At 43.7% G+C, this 19,588-nt stretch overlaps 2 protein-coding genes across 6 annotated transcripts in view; one reads left to right on the top strand and one right to left on the bottom strand.

The window, feature by feature from the left end:
* Positions 1-17,014, bottom strand: part of PPL (periplakin) — a 96,512-nt gene extending 79,498 nt beyond the window's left edge. Inside the window, exon 1 of one of the 2 annotated variants that reach the window (XM_056537099.1) lies at positions 16,699-17,014. In XM_056537099.1, coding sequence (XP_056393074.1) covers positions 16,699-16,718 — 20 coding nt within the window. In that variant the 5' untranslated portion in view covers positions 16,719-17,014. Of the gene's footprint in view, positions 1-6,660; positions 6,842-16,698 lie in introns of those variants that run through there. The other variant, XM_056537098.1, reaches the window with a different exon arrangement.
* LOC130285555 (syntaxin-binding protein 4-like) overlaps positions 1-19,588 on the top strand; it is a 186,675-nt gene that overhangs the window by 52,664 nt on the left and 114,423 nt on the right. For 3 of the 4 annotated variants that reach the window (XM_056537108.1, XM_056537109.1, XM_056537110.1), the window contains one exon: positions 16,423-16,543. The gene's annotated coding sequence lies outside the window, so the exon portion shown is untranslated. Of the gene's footprint in view, positions 1-13,298; positions 13,668-16,422; positions 16,544-19,588 lie in introns of those variants that run through there. The other variant, XM_056537111.1, reaches the window with a different exon arrangement.

Genomic DNA, 19,588 nt, shown 5'->3' with positions numbered 1-19,588 from the left:
ATGTAATATCAGTATTAGAACCCAGTATGTAAGATCAGTATTAGAACCCAGTATGTATGATCAGTATTAGAACCCAGTATGATCAGCATTAGAACCCAGTATGTATGATGAGTATTAGAACCCAGTATGTATGATCAGCACCAGAGCCCAATATGATCAGCATTAGAACCCAGTATGATCAGCATTAGAACCCAGTATGTATGATCAGCATTAGAACCCAGTATGATCAGCATTAGAACCCAGTATGTATGATCAGTATTAGAACCCAGTATGTATGATCAGCACCAGAGCCCAATATGATCAGCATTAGAACCCAGTATGATCAGTATTAGAACCAAATATGATCAGCATTAGAACCCAGTATGTATGATCAGCATTAGAACCCAGTATGATCAGCATTAGAACCCAGTATGTATGATCAGCATTAGAACCCAGTATGTATGATCAGCATTAGAACCCAGTATGATCAGCATTCGAACCCAGTATGTATGATCAGTATCAGAACCCATTATGATCAGTATTAGAACCCATTATGATCAGTATTAGAACCCAGTATGATCAGTATTAGAACCCAGTAGGATCAGCATTAGAACCCAGTATGTATGATCAGTATTAGAACCCAGTATGATCAGCATTAGATCCCAGTATGTATGATCAGCATTAGAACCCAGTACGATCAGCATTAGAACCCAGTAAGATCAGTATTAGAACCCAGTATGATCAGCACAAGAACCCAGTACGATCAGCACTAGAACCCAGTACGATCAGCATTAGAACCCAGTACGATCAGCATTAGAACCCAGTACGATCAGCATTAGAACCCAGTACGATCAGCATTAGAACCCAGTACGATCAGCATTAGAACCCAGTATGATCAGCATTAGAACCCAGTACAATCAGCATTAGAACCCAGTATGATCAGCACAAGAACCCAGTACGATCATTATTAGAACCCAGTACGATCAGCACTAGAACCCAGTACGATCAGCATTAGAACCCAGTACAATCAGCATTAGAACCCAGTACGATCAGCATTAGAACCCAGTACGATCAGCATTAGAACCCAGTACGATCAGCATTAGAACCCAGTACGATCAGCATTAGAACCCAGTACGATCAGCATTAGAACCCAGTATGATCAGCATTAGAACCCAGTATGATCAGCATTAGAACCCAGTACGATCAGCATTAGAACCCAGTATGATCAGCATTAGAACCCAGCATGATCAACACTGGGAGCCAGTATAACCTGCCTTAGATCCCAAACTAAGCAGAAGGAGAACCCAGTATAATCAGCACTTGAAGCCAGTACAATCAACAGTGTATACACTAGAACCCAATATATACCGTACATCACCCCAGAGCCTAGTATAACCAACACTAGAACCCAGTATGACCAACAGCAGATATTAGAACCAACATAACCACTTTAGGGTCCCAGAACTCAGTAAACCTGAAGCAGAATAGTGAATTGTATACAGTCTGGAGCCTCCAGATCTCAGTACAGTGTACTATATACAGTGCAGAGCCTCCAGATCTCAGTACAGTGTATTATATACAGCGCAGAGCTTCTAGATCTCAGTACAGTGTATTATATACAGTGCAGAGCCTCCAGCACAAGAACCCAGTACGATCAGCACTAGAACCCAGTACGATCAGCATTAGAACCCAGTACGATCAGCATTAGAACCCAGTACGATCAGCATTAGAACCCAGTACGATCAGCATTAGAACCCAGTACGATCAGCATTAGAACCCAGTATGATCAGCATTAGAACCCAGTACAATCAGCATTAGAACCCAGTATGATCAGCACAAGAACCCAGTACGATCATTATTAGAACCCAGTACGATCAGCACTAGAACCCAGTACGATCAGCATTAGAACCCAGTACAATCAGCATTAGAACCCAGTACGATCAGCATTAGAACCCAGTACGATCAGCATTAGAACCCAGTACGATCAGCATTAGAACCCAGTACGATCAGCATTAGAACCCAGTACGATCAGCATTAGAACCCAGTATGATCAGCATTAGAACCCAGTATGATCAGCATTAGAACCCAGTACGATCAGCATTAGAACCCAGTATGATCAGCATTAGAACCCAGCATGATCAACACTGGGAGCCAGTATAACCTGCCTTAGATCCCAAACTAAGCAGAAGGAGAACCCAGTATAATCAGCACTTGAAGCCAGTACAATCAACAGTGTATACACTAGAACCCAATATATACCGTACATCACCCCAGAGCCTAGTATAACCAACACTAGAACCCAGTATGACCAACAGCAGATATTAGAACCAACATAACCACTTTAGGGTCCCAGAACTCAGTAAACCTGAAGCAGAATAGTGAATTGTATACAGTCTGGAGCCTCCAGATCTCAGTACAGTGTACTATATACAGTGCAGAGCCTCCAGATCTCAGTACAGTGTATTATATACAGCGCAGAGCTTCTAGATCTCAGTACAGTGTATTATATACAGTGCAGAGCCTCCAGATTTCAGTACAGTGTATTATATACAGCGCAGAGCTTCTAGATCTCAGTACAGTGTATTATATACAGCGCAGAGCTTCTAGATCTCAGTACAGTGTATTATATACAGCGCAGAGCTTCTAGATCTCAGTACAGTGTATTATATACAGTGCAGAGCTTCTAGATCTCAGTACAGTGTACTATATACAGTGCAGAGCCTCCAGATCCCAGTACAGTGTATTATATACAGCGCAGAGCTTCTAGATCTCAGTACAGTGTATTATATACAGTGCAGAGCTTCTAGATCTCAGTACAGTGTACTATATACAGTGCAGAGCCTCCAGATCTCAGTACAGTGTATTATATACAGCGCAGAGCTTCTAGATCTCAGTACAGTGTATTATATACAGCGCAGAGCTTCTAGATCTCAGTACAGTGTACTATATACAGTGCAGAGCCTCCAGATCTCAGTACAGTGTATTATATACAGCGCAGAGCTTCTAGATCTCAGTACAGTGTATTATATACAGTGCAGAGCCTCCAGATCTCAGTACAGTGTATTATATACAGCACAGAGCTTCTAGATCTCAGTACAGTGTATTATATACAGCGCAGAGCTTCTAGATCTCAGTACAGTGTATTATATACAGCGCAGAGCTTCTAGATCTCAGTACAGTGTATTATATACAGCGCAGAGCTTCTAGATCTCAGTACAGTGTATTATATACAGTGCAGAGCTTCTAGATCTCAGTACAGTGTACTATATACAGTGCAGAGCCTCCAGATCCCAGTACAGTGTATTATATACAGCGCAGAGCTTCTAGATCTCAGTACAGTGTATTATATACAGTGCAGAGCTTCTAGATCTCAGTACAGTGTATTACCGTATATACAGTGCAGAGCTTCTAGATCTCAGTACAGTGTATTATATACAGTGCAGAGCTTCTAGATCTCAGTACAGTGTATTATATACAGTGCAGAGCTTCTAGATCTCAGTACAGTGTATTATATACAGCGCAGAGCTTCTAGATCTCAGTACAGTGTATTATATACAGCGCAGAGCTTCTAGATCTCAGTACAGTGTATTATATACAGTGCAGAGCTTCTAGATCTCAGTACAGTGTATTACCGTATATACAGTGCAGAGCTTCTAGATCTCAGTACAGTGTATTATATACAGTGCAGAGCTTCTAGATCTCAGTACAGTGTATTATATACAGTGCAGAGCTTCTAGATCTCAGTACAGTGTATTATATACAGTGCAGAGCTTCTAGATCTCAGTACAGTGTATTATATACAGTGCAGAGCTTCTAGATCTCAGTACAGTGTACTATATACAGTGCAGAGCCTCCAGATCTCAGTACAGTGTATTATATACAGCGCAGAGCTTCTAGATCTCAGTACAGTGTATTATATACAGTGCAGAGCTTCTAGATCTCAGTACAGTGTATTACCGTATATACAGTGCAGAGCTTCTAGATCTCAGTACAGTGTATTATATACAGTGCAGAGCTTCTAGATCTCAGTACAGTGTATTATATACAGTGCAGAGCTTCTAGATCTCAGTACAGTGTATTATATACAGTGCAGAGCTTCTATATCTCAGTACAGTGTATTATATACAGTGCAGAGCTTCTAGATCTCAGTACAGTGTATTATATACAGCGCAGAGCTTCCAGATCTCAGTACAGTGTATTATATACAGCGCAGAGCTTCTAGATCTCAGTACAGTGTATTATATACAGTGCAGAGCTTCTAGATCTCAGTACAGTGTATTATATACAGCGCAGAGCTTCTAGATCTCAGTACAGTGTATTATATACAGCGCAGAGCTTCTAGATCTCAGTACAGTGTATTATATACAGTGCAGAGCTTCTAGATCTCAGTACAGTGTACTATATACAGTGCAGAGCCTCCAGATCCCAGTACAGTGTATTATATACAGCGCAGAGCTTCTAGATCTCAGTACAGTGTATTATATACAGTGCAGAGCTTCTAGATCTCAGTACAGTGTATTATATACAGTGCAGAGCTTCTAGATCTCAGTACAGTGTATTATATACAGCGCAGAGCTTCTAGATCTCAGTACAGTGTATTATATACAGCGCAGAGCTTCTAGATCTCAGTACAGTGTATTATATACAGTGCAGAGCTTCTAGATCTCAGTACAGTGTATTACCGTATATACAGTGCAGAGCTTCTAGATCTCAGTACAGTGTATTATATACAGTGCAGAGCTTCTAGATCTCAGTACAGTGTATTATATACAGTGATGAGCTTCTAGATCTCAGTACAGTGTATTATATACAGTGCAGAGCTTCTATATCTCAGTACAGTGTATTATATACAGTGCAGAGCTTCTAGATCTCAGTACAGTGTATTATATACAGTGCAGAGCTTCCAGATCTCAGTACAGTGTATTATATACAGCGCAGAGCTTCTAGATCTCAGTACAGTGTATTATATACAGTGCAGAGCTTCTAGATCTCAGTACAGTGTATTATATACAGTGCAGAGCTTCTAGATATCAGTACAGTGTATTATATACAGCGCAGAGCTTCTAGATCTCAGTACAGTGTATTATATACAGCGCAGAGCTTCTAGATATCAGTACAGTGTATTATATACAGCGCAGAGCTTCTAGATATCAGTACAGTGTATTAAATACAGTGCAGAGCTTCTAGATCTCAGTACAGTACTATATATATATATATATATATATATTATTATTATTATTTTGCAGAGGTTTTAGACCTCAGTACATTACATATAGTGCAGAGCTTCTAGAATACAAAGCATTATATATCTCAGTAGATTAGATATACCGTATATGGAGCTGGGTGTCAATACAGCTCAGTGTATCCAATATGAATGATCTGTATCTCAGCACAGAGCTCCCCTCTTGATTCGTGGCATGTATATGTTGACAAGGTACCTGATTCTAGTATGTACAGTATACTCTATAGGTGAGCCGAGAACTTCAGAAGACATATAGTTCACAACAAGTATAGAATTTAAATTAGGTAGTAGTGCACAGGTGAGTGGGTACTCTCTAGGTGAGTATACAGGTGAGTGGGTACTCTCTAGGTGAGTATACAGGTGAGTGGGTACTCTCTAGGTGAGTATACAGGTGAGTGGGTACTCTCTAGGTGAGTATACAGGTGAGTGGGTACTCTCTAGGTGAGTATACAGGTGAGTGGGTACTCTATAGGTGAGTATACAGGAGATTGGGTACTCTCTAGGTGAGTATACAGGTGAGTGGGTACTCTCTAGGTGAGTATACAGGTGAGTGGGTACTCTCTAGGTGAGTATACAGGTGAGAGGGTACTCTCTAGGTGAGTATATAGGTGAGTGGGTACTCTATAAGTGAGTATACAGGAGATTGGGTACTCTTTAGGTGAGTATACAGGTGAGTGGGTACTCTCTAGGTGAGTATACAGGTGAGTGGGTACTCTCTAGGTGAGTATACAGGTGAGTGGGTACTCTCTAGGTGAGTATACAGGTGAGTGGGTACTCTATAAGCTGTGTCAGTAATAAGTACAGTTCATACAGGTATTTTATAAGTGGCAGTGCATATAGGTGAGTGAATACTCTCTACAGGTGACAGTGCATACAGATGAGTGGGTATTATCTATAGGGGCAGTGCATATAGCTGAGTGGGTACTCTGGAGAGGGCAGTGCATACAGATGAATGGGTACTCTCTACAGGCGACAGTGTACAGATGAGTGTGTATTCTCAATAGGGGGCAGTTCATACAGGTGATTGGGTACTCTCTACAGGGAACAGTGTACAGTTGAGTGGGTACTCTTTTATAGAAGCAGTGCACACAGTTGGGTGGGTACTTTCTATAAAGGGCAGTACATACAAGTGAGTGGGTACTCGCTACAGATGACAGTGTACAGGTTAGTGGGTACTCTATAGGGGCAGTGCATACAGGTCAGTGGGTACTCTATAGGGGCAGTGCATACAGGTCAGTGGGTACTCTATAGGGGCAGTGCATACAGGTCAGTGGGTACTCTATAGGGGCAGTGCATACAGGTCAGTGGGTACTCTATAGGGGCAGTGCATACAGGTCAGTGGGTACTCTATAGGGGCAGTGCATACAGGTCAGTGGGTACTCTATAGGGGCAGTGCATACAGGTCAGTGGGTACTCTCTATAGGAGGCAGGATACTCACACTCTGGGTTGCACAGAGTTGGGACTGTATTTCGCAGTGGTTCGTTTCTTGAATAAGGAGCTCATGGTTCCTCGCTCCTGGGTGAGGCCGGTGGCTGCTCCTGGGTTTCGGGGTGCTGCTGCAGTCTGGGGACCCCCGGGTGAAGTCCCTGGCACAGAGTCTCTGAGGTGTTGGCTCCTGGCTGGGGAGTTGTAGGGAGTCAGTGAGGAGCTGGGGATCCTGCTCTACAGGTAGGAGGGGAGGGACCTGACGGCAGGGTGTTATTACCTGGGAGGTGGAGCGGAGTGTACAGGGACTGTCACAGGTCAGCACCATGTAGTGTCCTCCGAGCCACCCCCACAGGGGAATATACAACTACAACCCCCATCACAACATGCAGGGAGTTGTAGTACTACAGACGCCACAGCTTGCACATCACTGCATCGGATACTATAAAACTTCACGTATTGAGATGTAAACGTCAGCTGGCAGCAGAGGGGTTAATCCCATGTGTTCTGTTTATAGTGTCCGGATAGGAGGAGCATAAAGTGACAGCTCCAGGCAGGAGGGAGAGGTGCATACCAGAGACACAGGAGGATGATGGGAGGAATACTCCACAGAACATTGTATTCATAGCCTCCTGTCATCACACATCACTGTATACACTGCGGGAGGATGATGGGAGGAATACTCCACAGAACATTGTGTTCATAGCCTTCTGTCATCACACATCACTGTATACACTGCAAGAGGATGATGGGAGGAATACTCCACAGAACATTGTATTCATAGCCTCCTGTCATCACACAGCACTGTATACACTGGAGGAGGATGATGGGAGGAATACTCCACAGAACATTGTGTTCATAGCCTTCTGTCATCACACATCACTGTATACACTGCAAGAGGATGATGGGAGGAATACTCCACAGAACATTGTATTCATAGCCTCCTGTCATCACACAGCACTGTATACACTGGAGGAGGATGATGGGAGGAATACTCCACAGAACATTGTGTTCATAGCCTCCTGTCATCACACAGCACTGTATACACTGCAGTAGGATGATGGGAGGAATACTCCACAGAACATTGTGTTCATAGCCTCCTGTCATCACACAGCACTGTATACACTGCAGGAGGATGATGGGAGGAATACTCCACAGAACATTGTGTTCATAGCCTCCTGTCATCACACATCACTGTATACACTGCAAGAGGATGATGGGAGGAATACTCCACAGAACACTGTATTCATAGCCTCCTGTCATCACACATCACTGTATACACTGTAAGAGGATGATGGGAGGAATACTCCACAGAACATTGTATTCATAGCCTCCTGTCATCATACAGCACTGTATACACTGCAGGAGGATGATGGGAGGAATACTCCACAGAACATTGTGTTCATAGCCTCCTGTCATCACACAGCACTGTATACACTGCAGGAGGATGATGGGAGGAATACTCCACAGAACATTGTATTCATAGCCTCCTGTCATCACACAGCACTGTATACACTGCAAGAGGATGATGGGAGGAATACTCCACAGAACATTGTATTCATAGCCTCCTGTCATCACACAGAACTGTATACACTGCAGTAGGATGATGGGAGGAATACTCCACATAACATTGTATTCATAGCCTCCTGTCATCACACAGCACTGTATACACTGGAGGAGGATGATGGGAGGAATACTCCACAGAACATTGTATTCATAGCCTCCTGTCATCACACATCACTGTATACACTGCAAGAGGATGATGGGAGGAATACTCCACAGAACATTGTATTCATAGCCTCCTGTCATCACACAGAACTGTATACACTGCAGTAGGATGATGGGAGGAATACTCCACATAACATTGTATTCATAGCCTCCTGTCATCACACAGCACTGTATACACTGGAGGAGGATGATGGGAGGAATACTCCACAGAACATTGTATTCATAGCCTCCTGTCATCACACAGCACTGTATACACTGGAGGAGGATGATGGGAGGAATACTCCACAGAACACTGTATTCATAGCCTCCTGTCATCACACATCACTGTATACACTGCGGGAGGATGATGGGAGGAATACTCCACAGAACATTGTATTCATAGCCTCCTGTCATCACACAGCACTGTATACACTGTAAGAGGATGATGGGAGGAATACTCCACAGAACACTGTATTCATAGCCTCCTGTCATCACACAGCACTGTATACACTGTAAGAGGATGATGGGAGGAATACTCCACAGAACATTGTATTCATAGCCTCCTGTCATCACACATCACTGTATACACTGCAGGAGGATGATGGGAGGAATACTCCACAGAACATTGTATTCATAGCCTCCTGTCATCACACATCACTGTATACACTGCAGGAGGATGATGGGAGGAATACTCCACAGAACACTGTATTCATAGCCTCCTGTCATCACACAGAACTGTATACACTGCAGTAGGATGATGGGAGGAATACTCCACAGAACATTGTATTCATAGCCTCCTGTCATCACACTGCACTGTATACACTGGAGGAGGATGATGGGAGGAATACTCCACAGAACATTGTGTTCATAGCCTTCTGTCATCACACATCACTGTATACACTGCGGGAGGAAGATGGGAGGAATACTCCACAGAATATTGTGTTCATAGCCTCCTGTCATCACACATCACTGTATACACTGGAGGAGGATGATGGGAGGAATACTCCACAGAACATTGTATTCATAGCCTCCTGTCATCACACAGCACTGTATACACTGTAAGAGGATGATGGGAGGAATACTCCACAGAACACTGTATTCATAGCCTCCTGTCATCACACAGCACTGTATACACTGTAAGAGGATGATGGGAGGAATACTCCACAGAACATTGTATTCATAGCCTCCTGTCATCACACATCACTGTATACACTGCAGGAGGATGATGGGAGGAATACTCCACAGAACATTGTATTCATAGCCTCCTGTCATCACACATCACTGTATACACTGCAGGAGGATGATGGGAGGAATACTCCACAGAACACTGTATTCATAGCCTCCTGTCATCACACAGCACTGTATACACTGCAAGAGGATGATGGGAGGAATACTCCACAGAACATTGTATTCATAGCCTCCTGTCATCACACATCACTGTATACACTGCAGGAGGATGATGGGAGGAATACTCCACAGAACACTGTATTCATAGCCTCCTGTCATCACACAGCACTGTATACACTGGAGGAGGATGATGGGAGGAATACTCCACAGAACATTGTATTCATAGCCTCCTGTCATCACACATCACTGTATACACTGCGGGAGGATGATGGGAGGAATACTCCACAGAACATTGTGTTCATAGCCTCCTGTCATCACACAGCACTGTATACACTGCAGGAGGATGATGGGAGGAATACTCCACAGAACATTGTGTTCATAGCCTCCTGTCGTCATACAGCACTGTATACACTGCAAGAGGATGATGGGAGGAATACTCCACAGAACATTGTGTTCATAGCCTCCTGTCGTCACACAGCACTGTATATACTGGAGGAGGATGATGGGAGGAATACTCCACAGAACATTGTATTCATAGCCTCCTGTCATCACACATCACTGTATACACTGCAGGAGGAGGATGGGAGGAATACTCCACAGAACATTGTATTCATAGCCTCCTGTCATCACACATCACTGTATACACTGCGGGAGGATGATGGGAGGAATACTCCACAGAACATTGTATTCATAGCCTCCTGTCATCACACATCACTGTATACACTGCAGGAGGAGGATGGGAGGAATACTCCACAGAACATTGTATTCATAGCCTCCTGTCATCACACATCACTGTATACACTGCAGGAGGATGATGGGAGGAATACTCCACAGAATATTATATTCATAGCCTCCTGTCATCACACATCACTGTATACACTGCAGGAGGATGATGGGAGGAATACTCCACAGAACACTGTATTCTTAGCCTCCTGTCATCACACATAACTGTATACACTGCAAGAGGATGATGGGAGGAATACTCCACAGAACACTGTATTCATAGCCTCCTGTCATCACACAGCACTGTATACACTGCAGGAGGATGATGGGAGGAATACTCCACAGAACACTGTATTCATAGCCTCCTGTCATCACACATCACTGTATACACTGCAAGAGGAGGATGATGGGAGGAATACTCCACAGAACATTGTGTTCATAGCCTCCTGTCATCACACATAACTGTATACACTGCAAGAGGATGATGGGAGGAATACTCCACAGAACACTGTATTCATAGCCTCCTGTCATCACACATCACTGTATACACTGCAAGAGGATGATGGGAGGAATACTCCACAGAACATTGTGTTCATAGCCTCCTGTCATCACACATCACTGTATACACTGCAAGAGGATAATGGGAGGAATACTCCACAGAACACTGTATTCATAGCCTCCTGTCATCACACAGCACTGTATACACTGCAGGAGGATGATGGGAGGAATACTCCACAGAACATTGTATTCATAGCCTCCTGTCATCACACATCACTGTATACACTGCGGGAGGATGATGGGAGGAATACTCCACAGAACATTGTATTCATAGCCTCCTGTCATCACACAGCACTGTATACACTGCAAGAGGATGATGGGAGGAATACTCCACAGAACATTGTATTCATAGCCTCCTGTCATCACACATCACTGTATACACTGCAGGATGATGATGGGAGGAATACTCCACAGAACACTGTATTCATAGCCTCCTGTCATCACACAGCACTGTATACACTGCAAGAGGATGATGGGAGGAATACTCCACAGAACATTGTATTCATAGCCTCCTGTCATCACACAGCACTGTATACATTGCAAGAGGATGATGGGAGGAATACTCCACAGAACATTGTATTCATAGCCTCCTGTCATCACACAGAACTGTATACACTGCAGGAGGATGATGGGAGGAATACTCCACAGAACATTGTATTCATAGCCTTCTGTCATCACACTGCACTGTATACACTGCAGTAGGATGATGGGAGGAATACTCCACAGAACATTGTATTCATAGCCTCCTGTCATTACACAGCACTGTATACACTGCAAGAGGATGATGGGAGGAATACTCCACAGAACATTGTATTCATAGCCTCCTGTCATCACACAGCACTGTATACACTGCAGGAGGATGATGGGAGGAATACTCCACAGAACATTGTATTCATAGCCTCCTGTCATCACACAGCACTGTATACACTGCAAGAGGATGATGGGAGGAATACTCCACAGAACATTGTATTCATAGCCTCCTGTCATCACACATCACTGTATACACTGGAGGAGGATGATGGGAGGAATACTCCACAGAACATTGTATTCATAGCCTCCTGTCATCACACATCACTGTATACACTGCAGGAGGATGATGGGAGGAATACTCCACAGAACATTGTATTCATAGCCTCCTGTCATCACACAGCACTGTATACACTGCACTGTACACCTCATTTCCCCATATACAACACCAATATATTGCTGTAATATAAGGGGAGATTTATCAAAACCTGTCTAGAGGAGAATTTGCTGAGTTGTCCATAGCAACCAATCAGATCGCTTCTTTCATTTTTCAGAGGCCTTTTCAAAAACAACAGAAGCGATCTGATTGGTTGCTATGGGCAACTCAGCAACTTTTTCTCTGGACAGGTTCTGATAAATCTCCGCCATAGTGCCTACATAGTAGTGCCATATACTCTATACATAACAATGCCATATAGTTGTTCTCAATGCCATTTTTAAGGATCAACATACTATTATAGTGCCCACATAACCGTGTCAGATGGTGCTTCATAATTCCAATATATTAATGCCATATAGTGCTTATGTAATAGTTTATAATGCGAATATACAGCACCAACATATTACTGTGATATAGTGCATATGTAATAGTGTCCTATAGTGCTTTATAATGTCACCATAAACACACCAACATATTACTGCCATATAGTGCTCATGTAATGGTGTCCTATAGTGCTTTATAATGTCACCATAAACACACCAACATATTACTGCCATATAGTGCTCATGTAATGGTGTCCTATAGTGCTTTATAATGTCACCATAAACACACCAACATATTACTGCCATATAGTGCTTATGTAATGGTGTTAGACAGCGCTTTATGATGCACACATACAACACCAAAATATTACTGCCATATAGTGCCTACATAATAGTGCCATGTAGTGCTTCTTAAAGCCACCACGCAGCACCAACATATTACTACCATAGGGGGGAATTAATCAAAACCCGTGTAGAGGAAGAGTGATGCAGTTGCCCATAGCAACCAATCAGATAACTTCTTTAATTTTATAAGAGGCCACTGAAAAACGAAAGAAGCGATCTGATTGGTTGCTATGGGCAACTGGTCAGCTTTTCCTCTGCACAAGTTTCGATAAATCTCCCCCCATAGGGGGAGATTTATCGAAACTTGTGCAGAGGAAAAGCTGACCAGTTGCCCATAGCAACCAATCAGATTGCTTCTCTCATTTTTTTAAAAAGGCCTCTGAAAATGAAAGAAGCGATCTGATTGGTTGCTATGGGCAACTGCACCGCTATTCATCTACACAGGTTTTGATTAATCTTTCCCATAGTGTTTACATAATAGTGCCCTATAATACCACCATACAGCACAAATTTCTGCCCAAAGAATACCACCCTACAATGCCACATAATAGTACCATACAGCATCCACATAATACTGCCACACAGAGCTTATATAATAGTGTCACACTGTGCCAAGGCTGGATTTTCAGAGAATCTGTGGTTGAAATCCAAGGTTGAAACTCAAATCTGTGCCATAGATATGCTGGCGGCCTTGTATAGCGCCATTGTAATTCAGCGCAGATTACGTACAGGTTTTTGTGCAGAACATACTATGGATTTTCCATTATTCCAGCCTAAATTGGACCTGCATAATGGAGATTCAATACCTAAAATCCGGACGGAACCCACAAGGTGTGAACGGTATTCTAGTGCACTGATACACTGTAACAAACAGTCAGCACTGGCGAGAGATTTGTGCTGCTGATGATGTAGACTGATACATGTGAACAACACCTCAGCTGCGAGCAGTGTTAGGTCTGGATGGGGTCGGTGATGTCCGGTGACAGATGTTTCCTCTCTGGGTTTATTGTTCTGTCAGGGAAATCTGCAGAATCACAGATAAAGTATCTGCCGGCTCCTTCCGAGTCATCCGAAAGTTACAAGACTCTGTGTTTTAGGGTCCATTTAGCTCAACCTGCGGCTGTTGCAGAACTACAACTCCCATCATGACCTGAAAGCCTTTGACAGGATGAGAGTTGTAGTTAAAGAACACCTGGAGAGATGCAGGTTGGGGATCACTGCTCTTAGGCCTTTCTGATGGCCGCAAACCAATGGTTTTCCATAACCTGTGTTTCTCAAGCCGTTGCAACACTACAACTTCCAGCATGCCCTGACCCCCTTTGTCTGTCAGGGCATGATGGAAGTTGTAGTTTTCTGTGGTGGCCCAGTATAGGAGTTGTACCCCTGTACCCTTGCTGCCCTGTCAGGCAGCCTCCATACAGTGTCCCCTGGGCCCCCCTTCATTTGTATATATGTTATTTAGTGTATTATACCTGTAAAGTGTTATAGCTTTAAGAACAGTTGTCATGTGATTGTAACCCAGTGAGGTATTAGTGACCATGTGACCTAAGGGTGACCTATGGGACCCCTCCTAGTCTCCCCTACATAAGCCCTGGGAGGAGCTAGCTCGCTCATTTGATTTCCAGTTAAAAGGGTACTCCCGTGGAAAAAAAAAAATGTTTTAATCAACTGGTGCCAGAAAGTTAAACAGATTTGTAGATGATTTCTTTAAAAAAATCTTTATCCTTCAAGTACTTATTAGCAGCTGTATGCTACAGAGGAAATTCTTTAGTTTTTGAATTTCTTTTTTGTCTTGTCCACAGTGCTCTCTGCTGACACCTGATGCCCGTATCAGGAACTGTCCAGAGCAGGAGAAAATCCTCATAGCAAACCTATGCTGCTCTGGACAGTTCCTGACACGGACAGAGGTGTCAGCAGAGAGCACTGTGGACAAGACAAAAAAGAAATTCAAAAAGCAAAGAATTTCCTCTGTAGCATACAGCTGCTAATAAGTACTGGAAGGATAAATATTTTTTAATAGAAGTAATTTACAAATCTGTTTAACTTTCTGGTACCAGTTCATTAAAAAAAAAAAAAAAAAAACCTTTTCCACTGGAGTACCCCTTTAAGTCTTTGCTGAGGTCCAGTGCAGTCAAGTCCTAAGAGAGTGTCTGGAGTCCAGAGGAGGCCTCAAGTCAACCACACAACCCCCAGGTCCCAGTCAGAGCCTGGTAAGCTACATATGGGGTTTAGTCAGTCTCAGTCAAGTCAGTCAAAATCAACCTGTCTTCAGTCAGCGTGGCCTGCATCTAAATTGTCCCAGTCCACTACAAGTCCCAGCAAGCCCTAAGGTCTCTGAAGTCACTGGTCACCTCCATGGGCCCTGGCTAAGCTGTATAGACTATTCCACCTGTCTAACTCATTAAAGCTGCCGTTGTTCCATAACTGGTGTCGCAGTCATTTTTGCCCCCGTGCCTAGCCCAGGATCCAGCGGTGTACCTTCGGGTGGTATTGAGGATAAACCATGCCCTGGTGTCACGAACACAAGGGGTTAATGCCTTCTGCCCCTAGGGTAATTCCATCTGCCCTCATCATTCCAATAGCCAGAGACACAGTATGGGGCACACAATTGGGTTGAGGCCACCAGGAAGGCCTTAAAACAGTGATCCCCAACCTGCATCTCTCCAGGTGTTGTATAACTACAACTCCCATCATGTCAAGGGCTGTCAGGACATGATGGGAGTTGTAGTTTTGCAGCAGCCTGAGAGCCACAGGTTTGGGAACACCATTGGCTTGGGACCATCAGGAAGACCTTAGAGCAGTAATCCCCAACCTGCGGCTCTTCAGCTTTTGCAAAACTACAACTCCCATTATGCTCTTACAGCCTTTGGCAGTTTGGAAACAGCTGGAGAGATGCAAGTTGAGAACACCACTGGATTAGGACCATCATAAAGACCTTAGGACTACAACTCCCATCATGCCAAAGGCTAGCAGATCATGATGCCAGCTGTAGTTTTTTCAACAGCTGGAAAGCCGCAGGTTGCTGAACACCTTTGGGTTGAGACCATCATGGAGACCTTAAAGCGGTTTCCCAACTTTCAGGCTGTTGCAGAACTACAACTCCCAACATGCCCTGATAAACTTTGGCATGATGGGAGTTGTAGGTTTACAACAGCCTGAGAGACGCAGGTTGGGGAACACCATTGGTTTGCGACCATCAGGAAGACCTTAGAGCAGTGATCCCCAACCTGTGTCTCTCCAGCTGTTGCAAAACTACAAAACTACAACTCCCATCATGCCAAAGACTATCGGGGCATGCTGGGAGTTGTAGTTCTGCAACGGCCGGAGAGCCACCCGTTGAGGAAGAAGCACCACGTTTTCATTATGTAGCTAGTATTGGAGGTTTCTTGTTGGGGGGGGGGGGGAGTCCTCACACTTATTATCCGCCTGCTGGGAATGTGGGGTAATGCCTCTCCAGCGATGAAGGGGTTAATGGCAGGGAGTTCTGCTCTGAAGGACCCATCCCTGCTCCATCCCAATACAGAATAGTCCACATTCTTCTCTCACAGTCAACAATGTATTTTCTTTTTTTTTTGCCACCTTGCAGGTTGCTGGAGATGAGTCACGGGACGAGAACGTAAGAATGTCACCCCCACCCCCCCCCCTCACACACCCCGATGACAGGCGCGCTGAGGTCCCTGCCAATGGCACAGTCAATAAGGAACAAGGTGAAATCCCAAACCTGCTAAAACACCATCAAAGGTTGTTTTATTGTGTTATTTGCTATAGCTATGTTCAGCCTGAGCCTCCTGGTGCACGAACACAATTCTAGAACTGCAGTAAAGACTGGCACGGTGGGCATCAGGGGAGAAGGAGTCTGTACCTGGGCACGATGTCACTCATGATGGTCGTCTACCCCAACCTGGGTCCTGAGAGATGGATGTTCAGGAGACCATGGCTGCCTTCCAGGTTATGAGCGAGCGCTTCCTCCGGTTTTACATAAAATTTGCTTATATTCCTGTATGTAACATGTGGCTAGAAACCAAGAGGATGATGGGAACGTGCTCAAAGGGCAACCAATTTTCCATTGCTCCAATACATCTGAAATTAAATAAAAAGCCTCTTTTGTGTATACAACTTTAAGGCAGACCTATGTGTCTCCATGGTAACAGACTACAAACAAGCCCTGTGTAGTCTGACCCCCGCAGTCATATGTTCCTCTCTACATAGGTTATCAAAGACAAGAGAGAAAATCCTTTTTTGTGTATACAGCTTTAAGACAGACTCAGGTGTCTCCATGGTAACAGACTACAAACAAACCCTGTGTAGTCTGAGCGCCGCAGTAATGTGTTCCTCTCTGCATAGGTTATCAAAGACAAGAGAGAAAAGCCACTTTTGTGTATACAGCTTTAAGACAGACTCAGGTGTCTCCATGGTAACAGACTACAAACAAACCCTGTGTAGTCTGAGCACTGCAGTCATGTGTTCCTCTCTGCATAGGTTATCAAAAACATAAGAGAAAAGCCACTTTTGTGTATTTGTGTATACAGCTTTAAGACAGACGTGTGTCTCCATGGTAACAGACTACAAACAAGCCCTGTGTAGTCTGAGCGCCGAAAAGCTACTTTTGTGTATTTGTGTATACAGCTTTAAGACAGACTAATGTGTCTCCATGGTAACAGACTACAAACAAGCCCTGTGTAGTCTGAGCGCCGAAAAGCCACTTTTGTGTATTTGTGTATACAGCTTTAAGATAGACTAATGTGTCTCCATGGTAACAGACTACAAACAAGCCCTGTGTAGTCTGAGCACCGCAGTAATGTGTTCCTCTCTGCATAGGTTATCAAAGACATGAGAGAAAAGCCACTTTTGTGTATTTGTGTATACAGCTTTAAAGGGGTACTCCAGTGAAAACCTTTTTTCTTTTAAATCAACTGGTGGCAGAAAGTTAAACATATTTGTATATGACTTCTATTAAAAAATCTTAATCCTTCCTGTACTTATTTGCTGGTGAATACTACAGAGGAAATTCTTTTCTTTTTGGATTGCTCTCTGATGACATCACGAGCACAGTTCTCTCTGCTGACGTTATTATAATAATAACACTTTATTTATTGTTGTCCTTAGTGGGATTTGAACCCAAGTCCCCAGCACTGTAAGGCAGCACAGAGCCACCATGCTGCCCTTAGCATACATCTGCCATGCATGGTTGCTAAAATGGACAGAGATGTCAGCAGAGAGCACTGTGCTCGTGATGTCATCAGTGTTCCAAAGAGAAAGGAATTTCCTCTGTAGCATTCAGCAGCTAATAAGTACTGGAAGGATTAAGTTTTTTTTAATAGAAGTAATATAAAAATATGTTTAACTTTCTGGCATCAGTTGATTTAAAAGAAAAAAGGTTTTCACCGGAGTACCCCTTTAAGGCAGACTCATGTGTCTCCATGGTAACAGACTACAAACAAACCCTGTGTAGTCTGACCCCCGCAGTCATGTGTTCCTCTCTGCATAGGTTATCAAAGACAAGAGAGAAGGTTTGAGTGAAACAATATCTGACTACATGAGCAGGGTACACAGGCCCGGTTTGTAGTCTGTAACCATGGAGACACATAGGTCGGCACGGGAGCTGTATACGGAAAACGACAGACGATGGCTCGTGGCCTAGGGGCTTTGTGCTTTATTATATCTATGTTGGGATTCTAGAATAATGGTTGCTAACCCGAACCTTGTGAGCTGTATACTCAAAACGTGCCTGCTGCTCTTCCAAAACTACAACTCCCAGCATGCCCGGACAGCCGTTGGCTGTCCGGGCATGCTGGGAGTTGTAGTTTTGCAAAAGCTCTATTACGTTTGTTGAAAACGCCATTCATAATGATGTTTGTCTCTAGGAAAAGTTGGATGACTATAGCAGCACAAAGACAGTCACCCAACATTCCCAGCAACCTGAAAGGCAAAGCTGCTTCTCATATATAGTTGGGCCACCGAATTCTTCGTAAGGGCCTAATGGTTAGAATATTGAGCGTTTAAAATTCGGAACCATGATACTTGGCATGGTTTAAGCCAGCGTGTCCAAGACATGGGGTCCGGCACCTGTAATTATTTAAAAAATAAGAGAAAAACAAAAAAGCAGCACCGCATCTATTCGCAGGTTGAGTTCGGTATTGCAGATCAGTTCCATTGAAGTTAACGCAGCCAGGTTGTAATACCACACACGACCTGACGACAGAGGTGGCGGTGTTTTTAAGAAGAAATTATCCACATAATTGAAAGGCATATCGCTGGGTCCTGCCTCTGAGACCCCAAACAATTGTAAGAATGAGGGGGGGGGGGGGGGTGCAGGGCTGTGGCCTATTCTGCACAATGACCCTTGACCACCCAACTTTGCAGGGAACTGAACGCAACCCCATTGGTGTGAATGGAGCCATAGTGTCAATAGTGCTGCGTCCCCTTCATTATTACGATTGGTCGAGGCCCCAGAAATTGAACCCCCCCTTTTTATAAGGTTATCCAGAAATAGAACAACAGAGCTAATTTCTTCCAAAAAGAGCGCCACCCCGTCCTCAGGTCGTGTGCGGTATTACAACTTGACTTTATTCGTTTTAAAGGGGTACTCCAGTGGAAAAAACATTTTTTTTTTAATCAACTGGTGCCAGAAATTTAAACAGATTTGTAAATCACTTCTATTAAAAAAAAAATCTTTACCCTTCCTGTACTTATTAGCAGCTGTATGCTACAGAGGAAATTCTTTTCTTTTTTTAATTTCTTTTTTTGTCTTG

This window comes from Hyla sarda, chromosome 8, assembly GCF_029499605.1.
Source record: "Hyla sarda isolate aHylSar1 chromosome 8, aHylSar1.hap1, whole genome shotgun sequence".
Taxonomy (NCBI): domain Eukaryota; kingdom Metazoa; phylum Chordata; class Amphibia; order Anura; family Hylidae; genus Hyla; species Hyla sarda.
The sequence above is the reverse complement of the archived record's forward strand: the minus strand, read 5'-3'. Positions and strand labels throughout refer to the sequence as shown.